Source organism: Lactuca serriola, chromosome 2 (genome assembly GCF_051521515.1).
Source record: "Lactuca serriola cultivar US96UC23 chromosome 2, Lser_US96UC23_V15, whole genome shotgun sequence".
Classification (NCBI taxonomy): Eukaryota; Viridiplantae; Streptophyta; class Magnoliopsida; order Asterales; family Asteraceae; genus Lactuca; species Lactuca serriola.
This window is the reverse complement of record NC_136409.1, coordinates 181123243-181149565: the sequence shown is the minus strand read 5'-3', so window position 1 is coordinate 181149565 and position 26323 is coordinate 181123243. Positions and strand designations below refer to the sequence as shown.

The window sequence follows — 26323 nt, the reverse complement described above, 5'->3', positions numbered from 1 at the left end:
TGAGTTAAAGTTGACTCTATGCTCTACTCCAGAAGCCATGGGGGTTAGATCTTAACACAAATGAGGTCCATTGTCCATAAAAATGCAACCTTTATGAGTTATTTTGGTCCATGCAAGAGTTAGGTTCTTTGTTATTATTCTTTTTTCTTATTAAGACATACATTGGAGTAAAGTTACCAATTTTACATGTTAAGTCACTTTCTAGAATCAGATTTGAGAGCTTAACATGTTGGCTTAACCGAATAAGTGCTTAATGAGTTGGGTGGGCTGTCTGGGGAGTATGTGGGGCGTACTTGACTCGTATGTTGAGCGTATTGGCCCCAGAAGGAGTATGCCAAGCGTAAGTCTGAGTACGCCCAACGTACTTAGCTGTTTGAATTTTGGGTTGCCTTCCTTGGGCTTGGGCCATATTTTGGGCTTTTAGGGTTTGGGCCTTATTGGGCCATTGGACTTCTGACTTTAGGCCATGGATAAACTGTAGACTTTCTTGGGATTAGGTCCATGATGATTTTTGGGCCCAATTTAGAAGTTGGGCCTTATTGGGCCTTGGGATGCCATTTAGGAATTTGGGCCTTTTGAGTAAACGGGTGGGCCTTGATTATGAGCCAAGTAAGAAAAAGGGTGAAATGGTATTTTACCCTGGATATAGGAAAAATAACTTAGATTCTTGATTATGGGTCGAGATCCAATTATTAATTAGATATTATTTGATGATGTTAGCGCGGAGATTTTCCGGACCAGCAAACTGAGATTTTATCTGAGAGATTCTGCAGCTTGAGATGATTTTCCTCTCTCTCTCTCTCTCTCTCTCTCTCTATATATATATATATATATATATATATATATATATATATATATATATATATATATATATATATATATTTTATTTATATAATGTATATGATTATTCTTTTTAATTTTCAAAACAGTTAAATCTTATTTTAATAAAAATCATTATTGTTATTTTTAAGATTTCATTGTCTTTATTTTCTTTTTATATTGTATCTTTTTTCTAAATCATAGATATTTTTTGGTTTATTATTTGCAAAACATATAATATATATTTTTAACGGAATAAAACATGTTGATATGTAGTTTATTTAACAATTTACTTTTATTTAATTAAAATTTATATCTATGAAATAATATATTTTTTATTTATCATTATATTTTATTTGGTTTTTTATTTATTAAATAAGTCGTTTGGATGGATCAACTTTAAACAAATGTGACAATAGAATGTAATAATTAATATAATTATCTTGTTAATTACATAATCTTGTTTATTTTATTTCTTAATGTTTTAATTATATAATACTAAAGAAACTCATGGTTTTGTCTTAAAATAATCATACATCCTAGTAAATTGAAGTAAAATTACACAAAAACTAAAGTCATTAAAATAAAAATATATAAATATAAAGGTAAGAGACTAATAAATTGTTTGATTTACCAACTTTATATACAAAAATTAAATGAAAAGGGTCAAATTATTCTTTAACTAATGAATTAAAAATACATGCATTTGGCGCCATCGTCCATAAATTAATCAATATTTTTTATTAGCAAGGTACCACTTCATACGACACCCGAAACCTAAGTCATCACTACTACTCGATATGACCCCACAAAATCAGCCGAGCCGAATTAGATAGAAATCATAACCTATAAATTAAAATGGAAATTTAATTCGATTTACCCTAACTTCCTCATCGCCATCCAAACGGGGGACATTCGATTCGTACTTAGATTTCGAAGATAGAAGAAGCTAACAACGATTCTTTGAACATCGAGAGAAAAAAAAACAAACAAAAAAAAAACTTTCCCTCTTTTTTATTTGCCCAAACTAGGGTTCCTTACCAATCGTTGAATTCCTACCCGTTGCGTGTCTTTCGCAATCTTCCTTGAAATTTTCAGATACCCTGTTCATTGTATGTTCTTGCAATTTGAAATTATGAAAGGATGGTTTACGAATTAGGTCACGTACGCGACCAATTCACGAACAAGAACATTGGTATTCAGAAAGAAGGAGGTGTCGCGAGTAATTTGCACAAGAAGCGACGTTCCGGCGTCAATAATGTTAATAAGTTTATCGGCAGCGTGTAAGTTACTTGTTCTTCTTTTTGGGCTTTTAAGTTTCGAATTTGATAGTGGGGGCTGTATTTGATATTAGTTCTTTGAACATTAAGGCGTCTATGAGTTTTGTTTGGTGTAAGTATGTGTTTCATAATGATGAAAAGACAAGTTTTTAGTGTTAATGTGGTATTACTTGACAACTTTAAACTTTATAGCGTGAAGCAAGGGGACAATTAATGCATACATTAGGGATTAGTGATTTAAGTCAAGTGCATTGAGCATTTATTTACTATATTTAATGAGTGTATATATACTGTGTAGTGCCAAAAACTATATGGAGACAACTGTGGGAGAGAATTGGGCATCTGACCTTATCAATCACTTGAACACCCGATTTCCGACTTCTATCGATTCTCAAAAGGTAACCATTCTTGTTCTTTGTCATTAGTAGAATTGGATATTACAATGTGGATGATTTGGTGGTGGTTTGAATCGCGCGTGCAGCTAATTAGTACCATAATGATCGGCATTGGGACAGAATTTAGGGTTCCAACATGTTGATTGGAGAAAACTCTCGATTGGTTGTATCTAATATGATCTGTGGTAGATTGGGTAATGATTATTCGATTTACTCCAATCGCGTGTGTGTTTGTTCTTTTTTATAAGTAGAATTGAATATTGCAAATGTGCAACAAGATTTATTGTTCGGATGCTTCCATTGGAAAAAAAAAACTTCTCAAAATGAGTTGCATCCGATGTGATTCGTGCTAGATCTATTCGCTAATGATTATAAATGGGAACTTTGTGCTTTTCCCATATAGTGAAATCATCAATTTCATTTAAAGCATTTCAGCTGTAAAGAAATGGGGAAAAGTGGTTATAGCATGCCAACTGCCAAGGGCTTCTAGACTTGTTTTTAGCCTTATGAATATTTATCATATTGAAATCGGAATTTCATGCTTCAAAGGTCTTTAATTAGCTTATTTCCATGCATAAACATTTCTTGTTATTGTTGAAGACTTGCCATGTGGAAAATTCTAAATTTCTAATTGTGTTGATAAATATGTGATATGTCGCTTTTCATATCTAAACTTACATACTTTCTGAAACTCTAATAGGAGTATAATGACCACAAGTTACTTGCCCATGGATTGCAGAACTACATTCAACATGATGCTAATCTTCATCAGATAGTATCCAACACCCTTGCTTCCTCTCATTCATCTTTGCCAGACTTGTTGGTTTCACCTGTTTTTCATAGCTCTACTTCAATCTGTCCTGAAAATTACATGAATTTGGGATACAATCATTACAATTCTACTTCAATCTATAATCCTGAGCTTTGTGGAGGTATGTTCTTTGGCTCTTCCATTCCCATTTTTTCCTAACATGCCCCCCCCCCCCCCCCCCCCCCCCCCCACTAAATTATTTATTATTTATGTTTAATAAAGTAATAAACATCTACAGGATCTGCATTTAACGATTATTCCAAGAATAACCCCAGCACAAATGTTGGTTGTGGTGGGATGAACTTAATTTCCCCATTGGGTGTAAAGCAGACTGATCTAGACCTTATTACTTCACCTGAACAAGTATCATCCATCACTGCATGTTCTTATGGAGATATGATATCTGATTCTGAAGCTTTTGATAGTAGAGCTTATTATCAATTGAAGGCTCAATCAAATATGTTATTTGGCAATGATGAAAAATCCAGAAATGAAGTCGCAATTCAGGCTCAACCACATGTTTTGGAAAGTTCAAATCAAATCTCTAGTTTGCAAGTCCTTAATTCATATATCATGTACAAAGATATGCCAGCAGATTTGAGAAGAGAAGTTCCTTTCCAAAATTATATGCATGCAGCAGAATGCAAGGACAATTTTTGCAATTGCTCCATGTATCTTGAACTGGCATCCCATTTTGACAAGTGTCATGATTCAAATTGCAGTATTTGCGGGCCCGCAAGGTCTTTATATGGTACTAATAAATTTCAATTGGAATCTAAAAAGAGAAAGATAGATGAATCAGAGCCCACACTTTATGCTGATCCGAGTCACACCGGAACACTTTCAGAAGATGCATTATTACCTACAAAATATCAGAAGATGGAAACAATTGTATCTAATGAAGATGTTCAGGAAGTAGTACAACTACAAACAGAACTTTTAGGAGCAGATATTGACTCAAAACTTAGTGCAAATGGAGAAGAAGAAGAAGAAGAAGCCAGGGATGATGATCAGAAAAAGAAGTTGAATGGTGAACAAGAATCAACAGGGCTAAAACAAAGTGATGATAATGGTATTACAAACAATGAAACGAACAGATCAGAGAAGATGAAGATGCAGAGTGTGTCTTTAGCTGATTTTTTCACTGCAGATCAAATCAGAGGGCATTTGTTGAGTTTTACCCCTCAGAAGGATGATGTATCAGGAAATAGAGAACAGTCAATCGGTCAAAACAGATGCCAGCTGTGTACCATGGATAAGCTTGTATTTGCCCCATCACCTATATACTGCTCATCTTGTGACACCCGTATCAAGCGAAATGTCGGGTATTTTCGATCAACAAATGAAATTGGTATACGCCATTGTTTCTGTATGTCATGCTACAGAGGATCTCATGGGACTAATATTATTATGCGCGGGTTTTCTATTCCCAAATCAAATCTCCAAAAAGCAAAAAACGATGAGGAAAAAGAGGACTCCGTAAGTTGTTGATTTTATCATTTTAATGCACTAACCTTACTTGTCTGTGGTCTTAACTCTTAATCTATTTGGTGTTGATGACTTACTTGATCATGCAGTGGGTTCTTTGTGATAGATGTCAATGCTGGCAGCATAGGATATGTGGTCTGTATAATGATGAAAAAGATGTGGAAGGGAAGGCGGAATATATTTGTCCTAAATGTTATTTAGAAGAAATAGAGGATGGAACACGTGTTCCCTTACCAGAAACCAATGCTTTTGGAGCAAAAGATCTTCCAAGAACTAATCTGAGTGATCACATAGAGGAAAGGCTGTGTAGGCGTCTGAATCAAGAAAGACAAGAAATGGCAAAGATTTCTGGAATTGAACCCAATGAGGTACCTGGAGCTGAAGGCCTTGTTGTGAGGGTAGTTGTGTCTGTTGAGAAACAGCTGGAAGTGAGACAGAAGTTTAAAGACATACTTCATGGAGAAGATTACCCATCAGGATTTACATACAGATCAAAGGTAACTATTATTATTATTATTATTATGCTTTCAGCTTACTCATATGTCTAAATAGGCATCTCATCTGACATTATATATCTATATCTTTTTGGCATCAGCTGATCTTTTTGTTCCAGAATATAGAAGGGGTAGATGTGTGCCTGTTTGGAATGTGTGTTCAGGAGTTTGGATCAGAGTGTGGGGGCCCAAATCAACGTTGTGTGTATATCTCGTATCTTGACTCTGTAAAGTACTTTAGACCCGAGAGAAAGAGTGTGAGTGGTGAATCTCTTCGGACCTTTGTTTATCATGAGATATTGGTACTTCAACTTCTTTCACTTTTCTTTTGTTTATTTTATGAACACTTGTGTTTGTGTGTTGATGAACTTGATTAAAAGTATCTCTTTTGTTTTTTTGCCTATGTTATGATGATCATCAGATTGGATACCTCGAGTATTGCAAGACACGGGGTTTCGCCACCTGTTATATATGGGCATGTCCTCTAATAAAAGGAGAAGATTACATTTTTTACTGCCATCCAGAGACTCAGAGAACACCAAAGCAGGATAAGCTACGCCAGTGGTACCTCTCTTTCTCTCTGCAGTCTGCACATAAGGTGTTTGTTAAAATGCCCCAAAGTAAGAGAGTATATTTTGCTGATTTTTTTTTTTTTTTTAATGTTTAGGTACAAGTCAATGCTAAAGAAAGGGGCGGAAGATGGTGTTGTTGTGGACTACACAAATTTATACAATCAGTTTTTTGTTGCTAGTGGAGAGGGGAATAGAAAGATAACTGCAGCTCGTTTGCCCTTTTTTGATGGTGATTATTGGTCAGGGGCAGCTGAAAATATAGTTAGGAAACTTGAAGTAGAAGAAACTAGTGCTGGTGGATTGCAAAGCAAGCTACCTAACAAGAGAATCTTGAAAGCCATGGGACAAGATAAACCTGATGTTGCAGTCAAGGATGTGTTAGTGATGCAAAAGGTAATCTTTTTTGCTTGCTGTATGCTCTGCCTCACTTAGACTCATATTCTTGTTTCTTGATTTTACTTGCAGCTGGGCCAAACTATTCTACCTGTGAAGGAAAACTTTATGATTGTCCATTTACAACATGTTTGTACTCATTGCCATGAAGTTATATTATCTGGAAGCAGATGGTTTTGCAGCCACTGCAAAAAGATTCAACTATGTTCAACGTAAATGACCTCTTTCTCTTTCTCTTTCTCTAAATAAAAACATACGTGTTTACTGATGATTATGGTGTGCTTCACTTCATTGCGCAGATGTTTTAATGCTGAGAAGAATCTTTCCAGGACTGAAATGCACACATGCCATTCTGGTGAAAAGAATCTACTCTCTGAGGTGAGAGAAACTCCATAAAAACACACCTTAAAGGCCTTCCTTTTTCTTGTTAGTGTTAATGTGGTTGTGTTTACAGGTTGTGGTGAAGAATGTGACTGTTGATACCAAAGATAAAGATGATGTGTTTGTGAACAGTTTCTTTGAGACTCGTGATGCCTTCTTAAACAAATGCCAGAAATCCCATTTTCAGTTTGATACATTATCCCATGCCAAATATTCATCTATGATGATCTTGTATCATCTAATCCACAAGCCGCCTCCTATTAAACCAACCTGCACTGCTTGCAACAAAGATGTTGTGGTTGAGGGATGCTGGCATTGTGACATCTGTACAAAGTATAATGTTTGTGAATCATGCTATAAGATGAAACGTGGTGCTTATCATCCTCACAGATTAAATCCACCTTCACTCATACTTGTCAGGGGATCGAAACCTGGACATGGACATCTCCAGAAGCAACAGAAACCCATGACGGTATCTATGATTCTGAACAACTTTTACTTTCTTACGTTAATCAAGTAAAAAACAAATGTTGAATCTTAGATAATTTTTTATATTCCTTTCCATTGCAGTTGAAAGCAGTGCTGGATGTTTTAATGCATGCATCTGAATGTGCGAGGATCCCGTGCTCTTATACAGAGTGTGTAACTATGAGAAGACTTTTCTACCATGCTTCTAGATGTAGTGTGAGGGTTCCTGGAGGTTGCCAATTTTGTCAACGGGTATGGAGAATATTAAAGGAGCACTCACAAATATGTAAAGATTCTGATTGCAGGATACCTCGCTGCATGTAAGTTGTACCAAAAACTCTCAATCTTACTACAACCCAAAAAGTGTCTTGTAATGTAATGTGTGGTTTTGTGGTTCAGGGATATAAAGAAGCACAAGGAGCTTAAAGCCCGATCGGCTATGGCTAATCAAGCACCACCAGTAGCAGGAGCTTCCTGTTACTAAATCACCTCTACAGTAAAGAAAATAAAGTTGAAGTGGTCACAGTTTTGCACAACTAACATGAATAGATAAAGTTTGAGCTTTTGTCATCATATCATATCAACAACATAAGTGATGTGTTTTTGCTCTGTGTCCAAGCTCTATATATATATATATATATATATATATATATATATATATATATATATATATATATAGTGTTTAGAGTAGTTAAAGATAACTAACAGTAGTTGGAGCATTTGGTCTGTGGATGGTTTTTCAGGCACCAAACCCTAGTATGTATAAATCAAATTTTCAATTTTACATTTCTTGTTTTTGTATCTCATGGTTAGATGCACTAGCAAAGATGTTTTCATTTGATATTTCATTTGAATGAACAATCATGCAAAATGTCGAAACAAACAAGATAAGACACACTAGAAATTATAAATAGAATGAACAATCATAATCATGGTCTGTTAACACAAAATGAAAATCAAGTGTGACAATCCAGGTCCAGTGACAAGTTAACTGGCCATAGCAAATTTATGTTGCAAAGCAAAAGAAATAAAAAAACAATCTGACTGAAGATAGATAGAGATATACCATACCAAGCCTAGGAAACTAGCTACAACGTGACTCCTACATAAACAATTAATAGACGACACTAGAAACAAACAAAGAAACACAACAAACAACTCTTGACGCCAAAAAGGTGGGAGTTGTTTGGACTCTATGCATGCATGATATATATAAAAAAAGGCTTCTACTTGTTCCTCATGTTGAGATAAATGTCCACAGCTTTCTTCCAATGGAAACTTCACCAGGATGCTCGACCTCCTCCTCTTCATCTTCAGACTCATCATCATCATCATTATCATTGTCATGTTGGTCTTGGACAGCAGCAGGAGGAGTTCCAGTCTGGTGCTGTCTGTGCTGTTGAGGCGTCCCGTTGACTTCTTCACTCAAAGCAACACCAACATCATCTGAGCAATTGTTTCCTGCCACCTCATTCTCCCCATCTACAACTTTCTTCTGATACCATACCAAATAAATAGATTATCAATATAAATTCAGATTAAATAGGAGACAGGAAGGACTACCTCCAGAAACCCATCATGATGATGATGATGATGGGGTTGTGAATCTTGGGTGTGATCTCCATTAGCAAGACTAGCTGAAGCTCCAGGTTGAGGCTTTGCTCTTCTCTTTCTCCCAAGACGTCCGCTTCCCTTTGAGTTATGTGACACCGACACATCATCTTCTTTAGTTTGATTAGACAAGGCGGGGGCTCCACTGATGATTAACAGGGAAGAAATGTAGGTAGACTAATAAAAGATTATGGCTTAACAAAAAAACAAGTTGTAAATGCAGTTACTTACGCCTTGGGTCGACGAAGGTTGTATCGTCTAACTTGAGGTTGAGGTTGAGGTTGAGCTTCAACTTTCTGTCTCCTACTCCCACTGTCAGAATATTCACTGTAGTCAGGATCTTCTTCAATTGCACGCTTACGCCTTCCCTTTGATGTTTTTGATGTTCCCTCAACACCAACACCAACTTCAGAAGAGTGCTCAACACCATTGTTCTCACTAGTTGCCCTTTTAGGACGCCCTCTCCCTCTAGTGGTAGCCCTCCTGGTTCGTTTACTCTGACTTTCATTCCTCATATCAGAAGGAGACTGCTGCTGGGAAACTTCTTCAATGTCATGTGTCTGGCTGTTGGTGTTTCCATGATCATCATCACCAGCATCATCCACGGATTGGACCCTCTGGACATCAAAAGAATCCAATACAACTCTAGCTGACACTTCCTGTTCTTCCTCGGAGCTCAATATGTATTCTGGTATTTCTCCAACATCTACAAGCTTCTCTTGTGCTTGTGTTGCTCCCTCTGTACTACCATCTTCAACGCCACCTTCACGCACATTCTTCTTCCCAGTTGAGAATATAGAGATCTTTGAGGTGCATTTTCGTAACCAGGTCAAGGTCCCACCAGAAGCAGGAGATCCTGAATTATTATTACCCATGGCCATGGATGTCCCTACATTTGGTCTCTCTGAAGTACCCTGCCCAGCTTCTTTCAAATACCCATCAAACTTTGGGAGAGGAAAACTATCTGCGTTCTTCATTTCCGATAAAGATTGAAGATCAGAGAGTACAAACTCAGAAACTCTCTCTCCACACTCCTTGCACCCTTTGTTTTCCTCAACGAATGCCACAAACCGTTTCTTTTCCTTGAGAAACTGTTCGCGTTGATCCTTTAACTTTATGCTGAGGCTAACAAGTTCATCTATGTCTTTTTTCATTTCAAGCTGCTGCCCTTCTAGATGCTTCTGGTTTGCAAATACATCTTGTTTTTCCTTTTCTAACTGTATCCTTTCTAGCTTCATCTCTTCCATTTCTCTACTTGCAACATCTTTCAAGTACTTCACATTCCCCAGCTCCCTGTCTCTCTCTTCTTCAAATGATTTTTTTGCTTCACGCATGCGGTTCTCAATCTCCGCCTCTTTCCGCTGCATTTCAGTCTCCAGTTCTTGTTTCAGAACCTCAAATTCATGAAGCATTTGGGATTTCTTACTCTCATATTGCTCTTCCAACACAGATTTCTCATGCTCCATGGTAGCAGCAAACGACTCTTTAGCCAATCTCAGAGCTTCCAACTCTCTTTCCACATAAGCTTGTGTTTCCAGCTTCTCGTTGTTCAACCTTTCTTCTTCTAAACGGTTTGTTTTTTCTATCTTCTTCTTCTGTGCAGTAAAAGATTCCAATTCCTTCTTTATTTCAACTCTTTTCTCATCAAGATCTTCCCATTCCTTTTCAAACTTCTCCTTCTCCTGCTTCAGATTTTCCCTTTCATTCAAAACCGCTTCTCTCTCTTGCCTGATTTTTTCTATCTCTTGCTTCAGTTCAGACTGCAAACGGGCATGCTCGCACCTCTCTTCTTCTGTGACTCGAAGCCTTTCACGTTCGTCACTTATCTTCAATTTTTGCTCTTCAATTTCACTACTTAACTTCTCAAGCTCAACCTTGAGATTCAACAAATTCTCCATTTCACTGCTTAATTCTTTCCTTTCATTCTCTAGGTTCTTCTCCTCAGATTTAAGGCTCTTCTCCTTCTCCTTTAAAGCTTTCGACTTCACATCAAATTCCTTCTCTTTCTCCTTGATTTTCTCCTGTTTCTTTTCTAGCGCCTGTTCTCGTTTTGCAATCTTTCCTTCCAAGTGATTGACTTCAACTTCCTTCTTCTCCACCTCAACAACCCTGTTTTTGAAATCCTCATCCAATGATTTTCTCTTTTGTTCCATTTCCAACTCAAATTCATGCGTCCTTGCATCCAAAAGGACCTTGTGTTCATCCAAAAGTTTTTGAAGCTCTACCTGTAAGTACCATGAAGTTGAATTGGTTGTACATATTAGAACCAACACTATATGCTATAATACATGAGTAACAACTAACAAGCCACAACAACTTACTTTTTCTCTTGCCTTAAGCTTCTCCTCCAGTTCTAGTAATCCTTTCTCCCTTACCTCTAACTTCTTCCTCATAGATGCAGCTTCCTGCAACAAAACACAGATGTTCTTTATCATACACGATACAAATACAGAACTCTAGAAAACAACTGGCCAAAAGCCTTAAAAACTTGCCTTTTCTTTTAAGACCAGATTTTCCATCCTGGTGCTAATTTCATCTTCTTTAGTTTTAAGAGCTGAATCAGCCAGGTCAATTTTCTTCTGTGCCTCTTCAAGTTCAAGCTGTTTCTGTTTAAATAACCTATCACTATCATTTGCCCTCTCCTCTCTTTGGTTGAGTAACCTACGGACCTCAGCCAGCTTCTCCTCTCCCTCTTGTAACTTTCTCTCCCAATCCCTCAAGTCCTCCCTTTGGTGAGATAGATTGCGCTCATGTGCATCTCTCCTAAAAATATATATAAGAAAAACATAAGAAAATAATGTTGTGAAAGAATAAAATTTAACAAAATGTGAAGCATACTCGGAATTAAATGACATGCGCTCTCTCATGAGTGAAGCTTCTTTTGACTCGATCTCAAGCGATCTTCTCTGAAGCTCTGATGTCTTCCTGCTGACCTCAGCAAGCTTGGCATCAGCAGCACGCAACTTTGCCTCTACCTCCAATGATCTCCCTTCAACACTAGTAGCCAAAGCATTTGCTTCCTCTAACTTCGAATCAGCAGTGAACTTTATTTCTGCATGTTCTGACCGCATTTCACGCAAAGCCTTCTCTAACTGCAGTAACCAATTGATTAAATGTTAGCAGTTCTCTTATTTAAGTTGTATTGACAATGACATCTCAATCGAAGGTCAAGTTAAGATGTTATTACCTCATGGACACACTGTTTTTCAACCCCCAATGCTTTCCTCAACCTCTCCTCACGCTTCTCCACCTCAGATATTGCAATAAGATGTGCTGTTTTCTCTCTCTGAAGGAGCTCTTTGGTTTCGGATAATAGTTGCTCATATTGTTCGTTTTTGGACACCGATTCTTTTTTCTCAATGAGAAGAAGGCCCATGTTATATTGATATTCATAGAGCTGTATAGACCAATTACCAGATGAAATTCAGTAGGTCTACCAAATATACTAGACAAACAGAATGAAGAAATAGCATTGACATAAGGAAAAAAAAAAAGGTAAGTAGCAATTCACAATTTTCTCACAAACTCTCTTTCTCAGACCTCTTTGAATCACTTCATATAAACAGATAACTGCTATGAACTTACTACGGGTGCGGTTTAAGAACCCAGTTGTGACGTTATATTCACTAAATATTTCTAGAGTAACTGGTGCTTGCTCAAACTTCATCATCCATCAAATTGAGAAATAAATTGGTTTACTAAGACCCTAAAAAGAAGCCTAATTATGCATGCTTTTACTAACTAAGTAAGAACGAACTTCATAAAGATCTAAACTCAGATCACAAAATCAAGAAAACCCACAACAGCAACAAAAAATAAGATACTTAAGCAGCTTAAAATATAAAAAAGTATTAATCTTTACTAACCTCCTTCTCGAGGCTAGAAATCTTATCAATCACAACGTCTTGATCCATAATCCCAACGTTGGATACCAAACCCTCGGGTGTAGACTCACCAAGTGCAAAACCCTTATCCCTAGGGCTCGAATTAGGGCCCGAATTGGCCAAGACGATCCCGTTTTTGTCTGCTCTAGGCGAAAGCCAACCCGACCACGGCTTCTTCTGAGGTGTAACCATCATAATCCTCTCAAAATTGCAGATCCTATATCTTCTAACTTCATAAAGAGTGAACAAAAATCAATCTTTTTCGCCCAAAAAGCACCAATCAGATGTTCCAAATCCCGAGAGTAACTAGACGAGTAATAGAGGAAAGAAAGAAGATCAACCCTAACCGGACGTGAGAAAAATCCCAAATTCCGACGAATAAAAGCAGTTCGAATCCGGTAACGTCTCCAAACTAACTTTTCTCTCTCTCCAAAATGTGCCGAGAAGCCAACCTTTTGGTGGGTTAGCGCGGATCACTCACGTTATTTCTCAATTTTTATTTTATATTCCAGGCTAGCACAGCAATTACACGTTGAAATTACTATTATGTCCTTCTTACGTTTCAAAGTGATTTTAACGTGCAGAATTATTTTATATGTGTCTTTCTTCTTTTTAAAAAGTAATATTTTTATTTGTAAAATCTTATTTTTTTTATTAGACATAGAAACTCTACATCAAAATTGAGATGATTTATTAATAATAATAAAAAAACAACTATATTGTTTTAACGGTAAACATTGGTTAAAGGCTTAAAGCGGTATCCTTTTTGGAAATTTAACAGGCAGGCCGCCTTTGGGGAAAGAACGTGGGTGTTCGAAAGTGTATGTCAAAATGACGCTTCTGTCCCTGTAAGTGGAAGAATAAAAGTGCACAACAAATAAAATAAAAATTCGAGAAAAGCTAAAGTATGGATATAAATACTTGTACATTGGTTTGGTAAGTTGTACGTTGATCTGTAAAAGGATATTAACTGGCATATTCTTCGACTCCACGTGAAGCAACGATGCCACGAAGTGGATAAGGTCATTACTAATTTTAGTTTGAGTTTACGGACATTTTTTTTATTTATTTATTTTCTTAGAGTAAATTACATAAATCGTCCATATAATACATATAAAATTACACTTTGAGTCCATGTTTTGAATTACTTATACGAATAATTCTCATAGTTGCATTTTTGATTTTTCCCCGTATAGTCCATGTTTTCAGCTTTTTATATGAATAATAACTAGATGTGAGACTTGTGTATTACACGGATTATAAAAGAAAGATTTAATATAAAAAAATTATAAACATACATATTTTTTACAATATCAAAAATATTGAATTTTTTTGTGAAATCTTTTCCTTTAATATAATATAATTTTGGAATTGTTAATAGAGTTTAGCTGTGAAATTGACTAACATATGCATATTATCAAAGAATTAAAAATGAAGAAAATTAAGGTTTGTATAGCAATTATTCTAGAGTTTAATATAATTAAATACTTTATATGTATAAACTATGTATTCAATTCGAAAATTTTTAATTTAAGAAAAGTGAAAAAAAACAGAAAATGATATGTAGAAAATAAGAAATTCATGATATCTAAGAAAATTACATGTGTCAAATGTATGCATAACATAATATGTGGCATAATCATTTTCATTTATTAGGTTAGATTCTCATAGTTGCATTTTTTGTCTTTTGTATATATGTAAAATGACTTTAATATCCTTACATAATATTAAGTTCTCTTACTAAATTTAAATTTTTATGAATATTAAATTAGAAAGTTCTTTTTCCTTCTCCCTCCTCCGACATCACCACATGTTAGATCACCCTTCACCACCCAACCTTCATCCATGTCCCTAATATTGAAATATTAAATGAAATCTTAACCTAAACCTAATCAATTAAACTTGATCTTTAAAATAGCTTTGTAATCTTTATTGTGATCAAGTTTATAAAATTTTGATCTCCTTCACGCCTAATCTAAATCAAACCCATAAAATCGAACCTATTAGCAACTATACATAGTTTGGTATATATTATGTATTAGTTTAGCATATATTATGTATTATTGTATTTCTATATTTACCCTCCATGTACTTTGTATATATGATCGTGTTTGATGTATAAAGAAATCATTCGGTCATATTATCTCTTTATTGTTTCCTAAGCTAGTATCAGCATAACCATCGATCCTCTAAACCCAAATCGTTGGCAACCTAAGTTATTCCTCTTCTTCTCTGCTGTTCTTCAATATGTCACCCCCACTCCAAATTCCGAGAGAAATCTCCTCATGGCTACTCTTATCCATATGCTGACTATTAAATTGTCATCTTCTAATGTGGGAAAATCAAGTTTATCATCTCCTATCCCATCAACATTTGTTAGGTTATGTGATTGGATCAATTTCAGAACCACCAACAACTATTGTTGGTGAAAAGAATTCAGTTCTACCAAACCCAACACATGTCGTTTGGTTTGAAGTCGATAAACGTGTACGCCTGCTTCTCAACTCTTCCTTGACCGAAGAATCCATGACTGAGTCCCTAGGCCATTAAAATGCTCGACAACTCTAGATCTCTTTAGAATCGACTTACAACCATGATTATGCTGAACGTTCTCAAAACCTGCGTGATTCTCTCAAAATATTATATGTATGTTAGATCTAGTGGGAGAGTATGTATCTTTATTGTCTTGTATGTCGATGACATTCTACTCATAGGAAACGACATCCCTACACTTAATCGTGTAAAAGCATGACTTTGGAAAAAGTTTCGCTATGAAGGACTTAGGAGAAGTTGCCTACATACTCGGTATATGTAGATATAATTTTCAAACTTATTGTAACGCCTAATTCCCGGTATGTATTTTATTAAATATTTGTTTATTTTTGTATAGAAACTCGACGAGTTGGAGGCCCCAAACTCGTCAAGTAGGAATGGAAATTGGGCGCATTTATAAAGTCTACCCGAAGAGTTGAGAGCCTCAACTCGACGAGTAGGCTGACAGGGGTGAAACCCCAGTTTCGGGGTTTTGTACCCTATTTAATCATCTTAATCCCCCTCATGCTAGCCTCATTTCCAGCCTCCAAGTCCCAAACCCTAAATCCAGAAACCCTAATGCATCCTATGAGCTTGTGAGACATTTTTTAGTGAAGTTTTGTGTGTGTTGAAGCTTGTGAAGGAAGGAGAAGCTTGGAGATTCAAGAAGAAGCTAGTAGATCGAGAGACTCCATTTCATTCTCATCATTTCCTGGTAAGCAAGTCTCAAACTTGCTTAGTGACTTCTTAGATATCCTTATTATCATTTTTATTGGGTTTTTGGTCCAAGAATTATGATCTTTGGGAAATGGACGTCCCAAGTGAGTATACCTTCAGATCTAGAACCTTTAAGGGCTCTCATGGTATAAATGTGCAAACTTTATGGCCATTGAAGCCCTATGCAAGCTTTAGGATGTCATTTTGGCCTTTTAAGCTCCAAAAGGTCGTGCATGGAGAGAAATATGGAAGCTTTACGTGTTCTTGTAGTGTATAGGGTCTAGATCTCAATTTCTATGCCTTGGTTTAGAGTATTGATGGCGTTTGGATCAAGATCTAGGTCATAAATAATTGGGGTTTGAGCTAAACCTATTATGTAAGTCTATTAATGGGTAAAGTTTGAAACTTTATCCTTATAACGACATTTTCAGTGTATATGTGAAGTATGAAGCTCATATCTGAAGAATAAGGGCTTAATCCATTAAGATGATGCAACAGACTGAAGAACTCAGTGAGTCCATAGAGGGACTCATCGAGTTATAACGATTTGTCATGATTCTGTAAAGGACAAAACTCAACGAGTCTAAGGAGGGACTCGACGAGTTGACTCGTTTTATCACGATTTTGCTGAGCATGGAAACTCGGCGAGTCAGAGGGATGACTCGATGAGTTGAGTCAAATCGGGGTGTTGACTCAGACTTTGACTGGACATTGACTTTGACCTTGACCTTAACTTTGACCAAGGCTGACCCATGAAGGGGTCTTGAGTATAGAATGGTATCTAAGGGGTTGTTTCTATATAGGGTATGAGTAAAGCCGATTGCAGGAGCATAGACGTTCAACTATTTCACCTGACATTTTAGGTGAGTTTACCTCCAGTAGGAACGGGTCGAAGGCACCAATGTCGGCTCGTTTATGTATGTTATCATATTCTAGATTAAGGTCTGATGTCGGGCAGTGCCCAATGTAGTTGTGTATGTGTTTCTGGACTTCGGTATGATGTCGGGGAAAGCCAAGGAATGTTTGTATGCTTGATGTATTTGTGATTCGTGTATGTGCTTGTTTTATGTGTTTTCGAACTTCGGTCTGATGCGGGGGAAAGCCTAAGGAATGTTTATATGTTTCCGGATTTCGGTATGATGTCGGGTATGGGCCCGAGGAATGTTTATATGTTTATGTTATGTGTTTACTTATGTGTATTTGTTGATATGTTATATGTATACTGAGCTTTGCTCGATATCGGGTAGGGCCCGATGTAGAGAGCAAGGCCCAATGTATGTTATTATGTGATTATATGATTATGTGTATGGTATGTGGTAGTTTGGGGAGACTCACTAAGCTTCATGCTTACATTTTTCAGTTTTGGTTTCAGGTACTTCCGGTAGCAAGGGGAATAGCTCAGGATGACTGCAGTGCACACACCCTTTGTTTAGCCTGGGATGTTTTACTCTGATATGTTGACATGTGTTTTTGATATGATACTCTGATTTGATACGTTGACTTATTTTTTGGATGAAATGATTTGATAACTATGGTTTATTTAATAATTAAAAATGAAATTTTTGGACTGTATTTTTGGAATGTTTCAAGTTGGTATCAGAGCCTTGGTTTGAGGGATTCGGGCACACTCTCAGGTGTGTCTGAACTCAAACTGAGGACTTGGTATAAATTTTTAATGGAAAAACCATTTTTACAAAAAAGATTTTGAAAAGAGAAAAAGGGTGTGGTGCATGTAATCAACCGAACTCAAGTAAGTACTCCTAAATCACCCATACAAGTTTATGTTATGATATGCTTATGAGACTTGCATGCTAGATTAGGGTTAAGGATCTAGGAAGGATGCCTTATGTGCCTGTTATATGTGTATGAACTTTATGACCTGCATGCTAGTACTGATTAGTCAGTGATATGATGGCCTAATTAGGATATGCTTGATTATGTTTACTCAATGCTCGAATGTTGTTTGCTTTGTGCTTTTAGGAGTTCTAGTTATCTCTAACTAACTAGTAAATAAATATGTTAAGTTACATATTGTGAGGACTAAATAATTTCAGAAGGTTAGTTTTAGCTCTATTTCGCAGCTCTTGTTTGATTCCAACCATTGTAGGGTAGGACCTCTCATTCGAAGAATTATATAGTCTTAGTAATATGTAATGGTATTCGCGAGCTAGTTAGGGGGGTAGCAGGGACTTCTTATGCAGCTGATGGCGGAGAGTGGGTGGTGATTACCCTAGGGCAAGCCTAGGATGAGATTAGCGTGAGAAAAACAGTAGAAGGGACTTGGCAGAGTCAAGGGAGTTCTTTAGGAAAGTACGGATAGATGTGGAAGGTAGTATGGGCCCGTACTACTGAAAGTAAAGGACCCGTACTCGAATCAAGGAAGGCTGAGATGAACCCATGAAACTTGTAGTATATTGACGTTTGTTATGGTGTATTTTCAGTATGGTGATGCTACGCACTAGGCCAATCGGCAGTTCTGGTGCCGGTGAAGGATCATGCATTCATGCTCGGGCTCTGGAGTCAAGCAGCTCGATGGCCATATGAGAGAGTTCATTTCATCTGATATCACGCGTAGTATTTTAGACCAGAATCCTGTGATCTTCGGCACAGTCAAGGAAGGCATCTTGGAGATACTTGATGAGAGGTTGGGTGCATTCCGCACCGAGATGGCTTATGTGAATTTTTAATGCACTAGTTTTTTTTATTTATAATTCTTAATTTAAACGAAATACATACCAAAATAAAAATACTAATATTAATTCTAAAAAACGCAAAATAAACTAAAAATAACATAAAAATAAAAATAAAAAGGATAAACTAAGTCACTCGTCATCCTCGTCATTTTGTTGTTGTGTCCCCGATGTGCCAGCTCCATCCTGTCATTGCTGGAATGATTGGGGAAAAGGGATTGGATGATGATATCCCTCCGAAGCACAAAACCCAATCAATTGTATCACCCCGAGTTCAGAAGTGAAAGTTCAGGGTTCTTAGTGTAAATAAGGAAGGTCGACTCGGCGAGTCAATGGATAGACTCGGCGAGTAGAGTTGGGGTTCTGGTCACGTGTTAAGTGACCAACTCAGCAAGTCGGCAGCTGGACTCGGCGATTTGGTGCTGAAGGAAGAAAACCCTAATTCGGGGATTAGTATCTCCTAACTATACCTATTATAGTTACTAGTAATGTATGTATATGACTGAATGAAGGTATGCATTTGCTACCCAAAGGTACTGAACTGACTGATAGAACTTTTATGTCTACATATGTATACATAATATGTAACTAATATTTAGACGACCTTCAGACAAATAACCAATACCCAAAGGCCACATCCAAACAAGGAAAAGGAATTAAAGCGAGTTAGCAGTCCTAAGTCCTTTAAACATTACTTACATAACTATACATATATAGGCATGTATTTGACAATATAAAAGTTTAAAAGAAGTCTTGTAAAACATTTGAAGAGTTCAATAATAAAATTGATGACTTGATATCAATTTGTAAAACGATTTAAAAGCAGTTTGTTGACATAAATAGTTTAAAGTATAAGAAATCCTTTGTTTGAAACACAGTTATAACATAATTTGTAAGGAAAGATTTAGTATAGAAAACAAGTTTGATAAAGAGTTTAACATGTAAAAGCGTTTGGAAATCATTTTGAAGTAGTTTTGTTGACAAGACAGTTTAAAGCATAGTAAATCCATTTGTGTACTAGTTATTAATCACATGTGATTGATATAATAACTAGTATAATTCAATTTGTATTCCCCCCCCCCCCTATGAAAGCATTTAAAGACATTTAAAAGATTAATTAAGGGGTATGAACTCACCGGTAGTGAGTGGTTTGGATGAACGGATGGTATAGGATGCTAAGTGTTAAGTGAAGACTTGAGCACACACACGAATCCTATTTAACATATATTGACACATATATGTCTCCAATTAGTCAATTAACAACTAATTACTCAAATAAAGACACCCTAAAACATGGATAACACTTTGATTCAAGTGCTAGGAGTACATTAGGGTTGCATCTAAGGAGTGTAAGGCTTCTCAAAGGAGTATATGGTCCAAATGGTAACAACTCATGAGTTTACGGCCCATGGTCATTTCCCCATGAGTTTACAGCCGCAAACTCATGGTATTAAGTGCCATTTTGTGTATTGAGGTCTTATAAGTCACAAAGAAACATCCTTACTTCAAGTCTAAGCCTTAGGAAGTCATGGTGGCACAATCTCACTCCTTTATAGAGTTTACGGCCCATAGACCATTCCTCATGGGTTTACGGTCGTGAACTCTATGTATTCATGGTCTTTTTGATGTTTAAGGTCCCTAGTTCAATGGTGGTTGGTTCTAGGCTAAGTTCTAGTCATTAGGGAGGAAAAAAGGGCATCATTGCACACTTAAAGGGAGTTTACGGCCTTGGGAGATCCTTGGCCGTAAACTCTCTTCCAACCCACAAATCTTGATGTTTCTAAGGTCTATACAAGATCAATCTAGTGTATAACAAGCTAGGATAAGTGTACATGCAATCTAGGAGCTTGATTGGGTGTTTAAGGTCTAAGAACACTAGTGTGTGTTATTAGTGTTCTTGGTGTTTTGAAGAACACTTGAAGATCTAAGTAAACATGAAGAATTCATGGATGAAATGGAGTATAACAACTAGATTAAAGGTTATAAACACAAATCAAACAAAGAAACACTTACATTTTAGAAGATTTGGAAGAAGAATTGGATGATACTTGAGAGAGAAAATAGTTCTAGACTTTGAAAAAGTGATAAAATGACTAAGTGTCACTTATATAGTCCTTAGAGTTTACGGCCCTAATACCATTTGGGCCATAAAATCCAAACTCTTGGAGTTTAGGAACTTAAATGTTGCACACTTTACCCTAAAGTATCCTCTCTCCAGTTATCTCTTGCAGTACTAGGCTTTAGAACGCTCAAACTGACTCCAAAAAGCTTAAAAGTTAGCAGAAACAGTTTTGACTTCTATTGAAGTGTTTGACTGAATAGGATAGAAAATTTTGGGTTGTCACAAACAGTACCAAACTATTGAGTTAATTATGAGCTCTTCCTTCTTCCTTGGTATGCAAACCAATTTCCAGACCTTCTTTCCTTCTGATTTTCGACTCTAGAAACTCTCAAAGTCAGCCAAAAGTCCCCCAAGTCGTAATGATCAAGAGAATATATAGTTTTCTGAATTATACATGCTCACGTCGTGAACAAGCATGTCTCACGACGTGAATTCGTTGTTATCCGTGTTTGACAAGGATTCTTCCACGCGAAGTTTATCTTTTGGAATATTCCCACTTACGTCGTGAGTCTTCAATCCTCACGTCCTGAATTAATCTGATTTCGTGGGTTTCTTTTTCTATTATTCTCCAAGCCTCCAAAGTTCCAAGCTTTGTCGTTTTTAGTCCCTTTTCTTCCAAATGTGTTTTATTTGGCTGCCAAGTACAATTTAAACTTATAAGTATCATTATTCAATGCAAATAACCAAAATATGCATAAAAATGTAAGTAAATATTGCCTAAAACATGTATAAATATGGCAATATCAATGGTTATGAGCGGTGATGGAGGAAGAGGTCAGATCTTGCAAAAACTCGTGGTTTATGGTAATAGTGTGGTGCGGAAACACATTCAAAACACTGAGATGAAGGTGACGGTGTTCGTTGATTGCGGATTTGGAGGCTTCCGATGAAAATCCGACCAGATATGAATAGATCTAATGAGTTGGTAAATCTCGTAGTTCACAATTTGGAGGCTTGAAATCTGATGACTTGGTAGCAACGATGGTAGGATGATGCAGCAGCGGAGGTAAGTGGATGATGTAGGTGGCAGAATTGGTGTTAGACTTTGAGTTCATGAAGCTTAATGAGAGAGTGTGAATGAATAAAATTAGTTAGTTTTTTTTTGTCTGATAGTTAATGTTAAAGTAGTCAAAATATAAAGAATTTTTGAAAAAAATGCCCTTTATTAAAAAGTTTCTTAAATGGTACTTAACTTTTAGGGATTCTCATTTGAACTTTTACTTGTATATCCTCTAATCTAATAAATAAAACCAATTTTGCCACGTGGCAATTATTCCGCCTCCCCCAAGCTTCTTTTAATGTGAATTTCCATAAATGCCCTTCCGATTTAGTTTTACCTAATTATTTAGGTTTCATGAATTAGCCCTTGCATCTGTTTACGATTCTCCTTCTATTGTTGCTATCATTCAACGATTTTTGTTCATTTTCGTTTTGTTACTTTATTCTTCAATCCCACATTGTAAATACCCGGTGCATCCATCCCCTTCACCAACGTGTGTGTTTTTGTGTGTTATTATCACCGTCAACTCCTTATGGATACCTTCTCTTTAATTCAAGCATTTTGTTTGTTAAAATGTTTTTCTTATTATTAGGGTTTTGATTGACCGACTCTATTTTTTATTCAAATCTCTGGGTTTCAATTTTAAATCTTATCAAGTTTCGATTCCAATTTAATAGGAATCATGAATGGAAGATATATGAAGAGTCGAAGCCAGAAAACCCGCTCACCATCGCTGATCTTTTTCTACCCATCTCCTTATTTGTAAAATTGCAAAATTTCATGTTTTGAATCAAATGATATATGGGCTTGCTGCTGAACATCCCTTGGCTGAGAGCAGAACCTTGTGTCAAATTCTTATCCAAAAAAAAAAAAACTAACGCCAAAGAAAATCCTTTTTGAATCCTAACCTCCATGTAAACCAGAATTATACATGTAATATTTGTAGGTTTTTGGGGACACGTGAAGTTATAAACTTAAACAAACATTTGGAAGTATAACCCTAGATTTCAAGTAAGTATTCATTTCCACTCTAATGATTTAGACCTTAGATGTTTATTACTATCAGATATATTGAATCTATTTGTTGTTGGAGTCATTAGGAACACATATTGTACTTTAAAAGTAATTTTGATATAATTGATATTAATGGAACATGTTACAATAAAGATGTAAATATAATTGCGTTTAATGACATTTTTTGGTACATTTTATTATGTATTTAGAAATATAACCGTTTTTAATAGGATCGTTAACTGGAGCAATTTTGTCATCGTCTTTTTAACCAATTATGACATTCTCTTTGTATGTATTTGTGTATAAAGTAATGCATTTAAATATTGAATCTCAAACAGCCTCTATAATTTATATGTCTGCGTTTATGGAGAATTCATGTAAAATAACTTTAATAGCATCCTACTTTGTTTTCGTGTGTATTTTTCATACATTCTCCTTAACAAGACCAATTTTGCCAATACAAACTTGCAACTGTTATTTAGTACTGACTATATATATATTGAATTTTTCTAAGTTACATGCAATAAACTATAATTTGTAGGGACCATTCCTACAACTGTTACCATCCTACTTTCCTTATATGTTGTTTTATATTTAGAAAAGAAATCATTGACAGGGACCATTCTTTCAACTATTATTAAGTACATGTATGTACCATATTTATATATTTTCAGTTTACAGGGACCATTTTTGTAAGCTGTAATTTATATGATCCATTCCAATTGTTAACATCATACTTTTATTATATGTTTATTGATGTTGTACTTTGAATCAATTTGGAATATTTATTTAAAAAAATATATCCACTAAAAAAACTCTCTAATAATATTAACATGTGTATGTTCTGTGTGCGTTATTTTTAAGTTGTTTTTTTTGTCAATTTTTTTTTCTGGAAAATATGCAAAAAAATAGCTTTCTACTTTCAAAATATATGTAAGTAGGATGTTTTCACATTTAAAGGATTTTTTCCAATCAATATACCATTATCTTCCCATTTAATCTGATATTAGCATATTAATTATGTTATATTTGTGAAATCAGCTAACATCGACTGCCCTTTTCATCCTTCAGTTAAACTGTGTTGTTCCTTTTATGTGTATGTTCTTTGAGTACAATACATCAGGTTAGTAGCACCAAATTAATTTTTTCGTTTATCCCCAATATACCCTTATCAGTATGATCATCAAGAAGGCGATAAAAGAGAAATATTAATATGTTTATATAAAAAAACTCAGATAATATTAACATGTGTGTGTTAGTTTTAAGTTATTTTTTTTGTGTTAATTTTCGTTTTTCCTGAAAAATTTGCAGAAATAGCATATTCTACTTTCAAAAGATATGTAAGTAGGATGTTGTTTTCCCATTTATATGTTTTTGCTTGACGAATATACCTTTATCTTCCAATTTTATAAAATAATATTTTGTAATTTCTATTTCTAAATTTCTCCTTACTTTTTTTCTCAAGCGTTTTACTTTGACGTATAATTCTATAAATAATGTATTAGCAGATTGTGAAGGAGGAGGTGTAAGCATTTTTTGGATATATGTAGAAAATAACAATGTAACTTTAAAAGTACATTGCTCTTTTATGGTAAAATTAATATATTTTTTGTAACTTCATAATGCAACAAGTACCATTTGTGTACATTAATCAATGTTCTTTTTTATACTTCAACTTTAGTCGAATAATATCATTATATTGTGGAAAATTGTTGATTGATGTGAACATAAACATAATCCTAGATCGAAGCTCTATCTTCTAAGAAACACTAAATAAAACACTTACTTGATGGCATCCTAACTTCATTTCAATGTATGATGCTATAATAAACTAATTATTGAAAGTACATTGCTATTTCTTGCATTTAACCTATTAAACAAAAGGATTTTAGTTTACCTGGTGGAAGTATGGCGGATATCAGAGAAGTTATAGGTGGATTTCTTGGCAATGTGCTATAGGGCTGATTAACAAATTTTATGAGAAAAATATTAGTCAAAAAACGTGAAATCTAATGATTAAAAATACTAAGCATATATTATTTATGAATATATTAAAATAAATCTTTGATTTTGTGTTACCATTTTTAATTATCAATATTATTTTTCTTTCTTACCCGTGGTTCCACGGGCTATAACCTAATATATATATATATATATATATATATATATATATATATATATATATATATAAGTGGAGGATAATCTTTACATACGATAGCTTCGCGAAGTGGAAAAATGAAAAATCAAAATGAAAAAAAAAATCTGAAGCGACATGATTGTTACTGAAAGTGTAAAATCAGCTATCACAACTAGGGGACCCAAACACCATAATTTGAGACCCCGAACTTAGACAATAAAAAAATGGCATACTGAAACGTTTTTGTGAGCAGTAATAATAGCATTGGGATGATTTGCTTTTGAAAGTTTAAAAATGATCTTTATCTACAACTCTATACCCACAGAACACGGACCAATTTGTTGGCATGCGTTACCATCGCGGTAATAGAGAACTTACGTATCAGATCCACACAGTCAAGAAGGAAGAAATGGTAAAACTTTCATATCCAGTACCCAAATCAAAATTCAAGCACTCAGTCGAAGAAATTTTAAGAAATTCAAAAAAGTTGATTGAAGACCTCAAGCTCAAAATGAAGATACAAATCCAAGTTCAATCAAATCATAAGCCATCTCAAAGTCAAATATGGCGAATGAAGAATTGTGTCATATGGTACTTGTGGCTCTTAAAAAAGTGAAAGCATAGGAGTTGGGCCCTTTCGGGTGGGCTCACTGCTTCAACGAAAACTGATTTGCCGTGACGGGTTCTAAGGATGCATTGATTCTAAATTTTGACTATCTAGTCTTAAGGACATGAGATCCTGGACTATGTTATTTTCGATCACAAAGCCAATTAAGGTATAAAATTTAAATAAAAGTATGGTTGGATCATTGGGTTACACTATTTCGTGGTCTTCCTCACTTTGGGAGTCTATAATACATGAAAGGTAGTCGAATGGTCACCTAGGTATTAGTGATTGGAGCCTCATTGATGTAAAGTCTGATCGTATAAAAAAATTATTTGTCTTTTGAATTTTTCTTCAGTTCATTTTTCTTAAGAATTTTCTTGTACATATGTTATTTTCATTCGTTTTTCTTTTATTGCGTGCGTTCACTCTTAATTCCGTTTAGGTCCTTTTTCGTTTCTTTCGTTCTTTTCATCTCAATTCCTTTTTAGTCAACTATCGTCTTCTCTAGGGTGATTCTTAATTTTTTTCTTGCCTGAGGACAAGAAAGGTCTAAGCTTGGGGAGGTTTGATAGGTGTATTTTGTGCACCTATTTTGTATATTTATTTCCGTCTTTTCATAACATTCTACTTCATAATTCTTACATTTAGTTAATTATTTAGGCAATTGCACATTTCATTAAGAATGTATGGTACTTCACTATTTTTGATTTATTATGCAGGCATTATGGAGCGTGGAGCTTGGAGTATGGAACTTGGAGCTTGGAGCATGAAACAAGGAGCTTTGGAGCATCAAGAAGAGATGGATTGGTTATGCCATGGAAGAAAACATGAAAGACATAACCTGAGTATGTGTTGCATGATCATCATAGCAAAGGACTACGTTTGAAACATAACTCGTGTCACACCGA

The 26323-nt window shown here is 35.5% G+C and overlaps 2 protein-coding genes across 6 annotated transcripts; one reads left to right on the top strand and one right to left on the bottom strand.

The window, feature by feature from the left end:
- The first annotated feature begins 1693 nt into the window (after positions 1-1693).
- Positions 1694-7902, top strand: LOC145087582 (histone acetyltransferase HAC12-like). Of its 3 annotated transcripts, none has more exons than XM_079025556.1 (13): positions 1694-2102; positions 2398-2497; positions 3234-3426; positions 3544-4784; positions 4883-5290; positions 5389-5589; positions 5709-5855; positions 5959-6252; positions 6325-6464; positions 6552-6630; positions 6707-7105; positions 7204-7421; positions 7501-7902. In XM_079025556.1, exons 1-13 carry the CDS (start codon positions 1963-1965, stop codon positions 7583-7585), a joined length of 3645 nt encoding a protein of 1214 aa, XP_078881682.1. In that variant the 5' UTR covers positions 1694-1962; the 3' UTR covers positions 7586-7902. The 3 variants fall into 3 exon arrangements, with proteins under 3 accessions (XP_078881682.1, XP_078881681.1, XP_078881683.1); XM_079025555.1 differs by having other exon boundaries at positions 3195-3426; XM_079025557.1 differs by lacking the exon at positions 1694-2102 and adding an exon at positions 2581-2688 and having other exon boundaries at positions 3195-3426.
- A 103-nt stretch (positions 7903-8005) lies between these two features.
- LINC1 (little nuclei1) lies at positions 8006-13066 on the bottom strand. Of its 3 annotated transcripts, none has more exons than XM_079025558.1 (8): positions 12579-13066; positions 11900-12109; positions 11551-11804; positions 11201-11475; positions 11034-11113; positions 8944-10937; positions 8662-8857; positions 8006-8596 (listed from the first exon to the last, which is right to left on the bottom strand). In XM_079025558.1, exons 1-8 carry the CDS (start codon positions 12789-12791, stop codon positions 8339-8341), a joined length of 3480 nt encoding a protein of 1159 aa, XP_078881684.1. In that variant the 5' UTR covers positions 12792-13066; the 3' UTR covers positions 8006-8338. The 3 variants fall into 3 exon arrangements, with proteins under 3 accessions (XP_078881684.1, XP_078881685.1, XP_078881686.1); XM_079025559.1 differs by having other exon boundaries at positions 8665-8857; XM_079025560.1 differs by having other exon boundaries at positions 8006-8593; positions 8665-8857.
- Positions 13067-26323: the final 13257 nt, after the last annotated feature.

Excerpts from the sequence above, each read along its gene's own strand:
- LOC145087582 (XM_079025555.1), top strand. The coding sequence starts at position 1,963 with ATGGTTTACGAATTAGGTCACGTACGCGACCAATTCACGAACAAGAAC. Across the intron at positions 2,103-2,397 it reads AATAAGTTTATCGGCAGCGT|TGCCAAAAACTATATGGAGA; the intron begins GTAAGTTACTTG and ends TATACTGTGTAG. Across the intron at positions 7,422-7,500 it reads TGCAGGATACCTCGCTGCAT|GGATATAAAGAAGCACAAGG; the intron begins GTAAGTTGTACC and ends TTTGTGGTTCAG.
- LINC1 (XM_079025558.1), bottom strand. The coding sequence starts at position 12,791 with ATGATGGTTACACCTCAGAAGAAGCCGTGGTCGGGTTGGCTTTCGCCT. Across the intron at positions 8,858-8,943 it reads AACCTTCGTCGACCCAAGGC|TGGAGCCCCCGCCTTGTCTA; the intron begins GTAAGTAACTGC and ends GTTAATCATCAG. Across the intron at positions 8,597-8,661 it reads ATGATGGGTTTCTGGAGGTA|AAGAAAGTTGTAGATGGGGA; the intron begins GTCCTTCCTGTC and ends GTATGGTATCAG.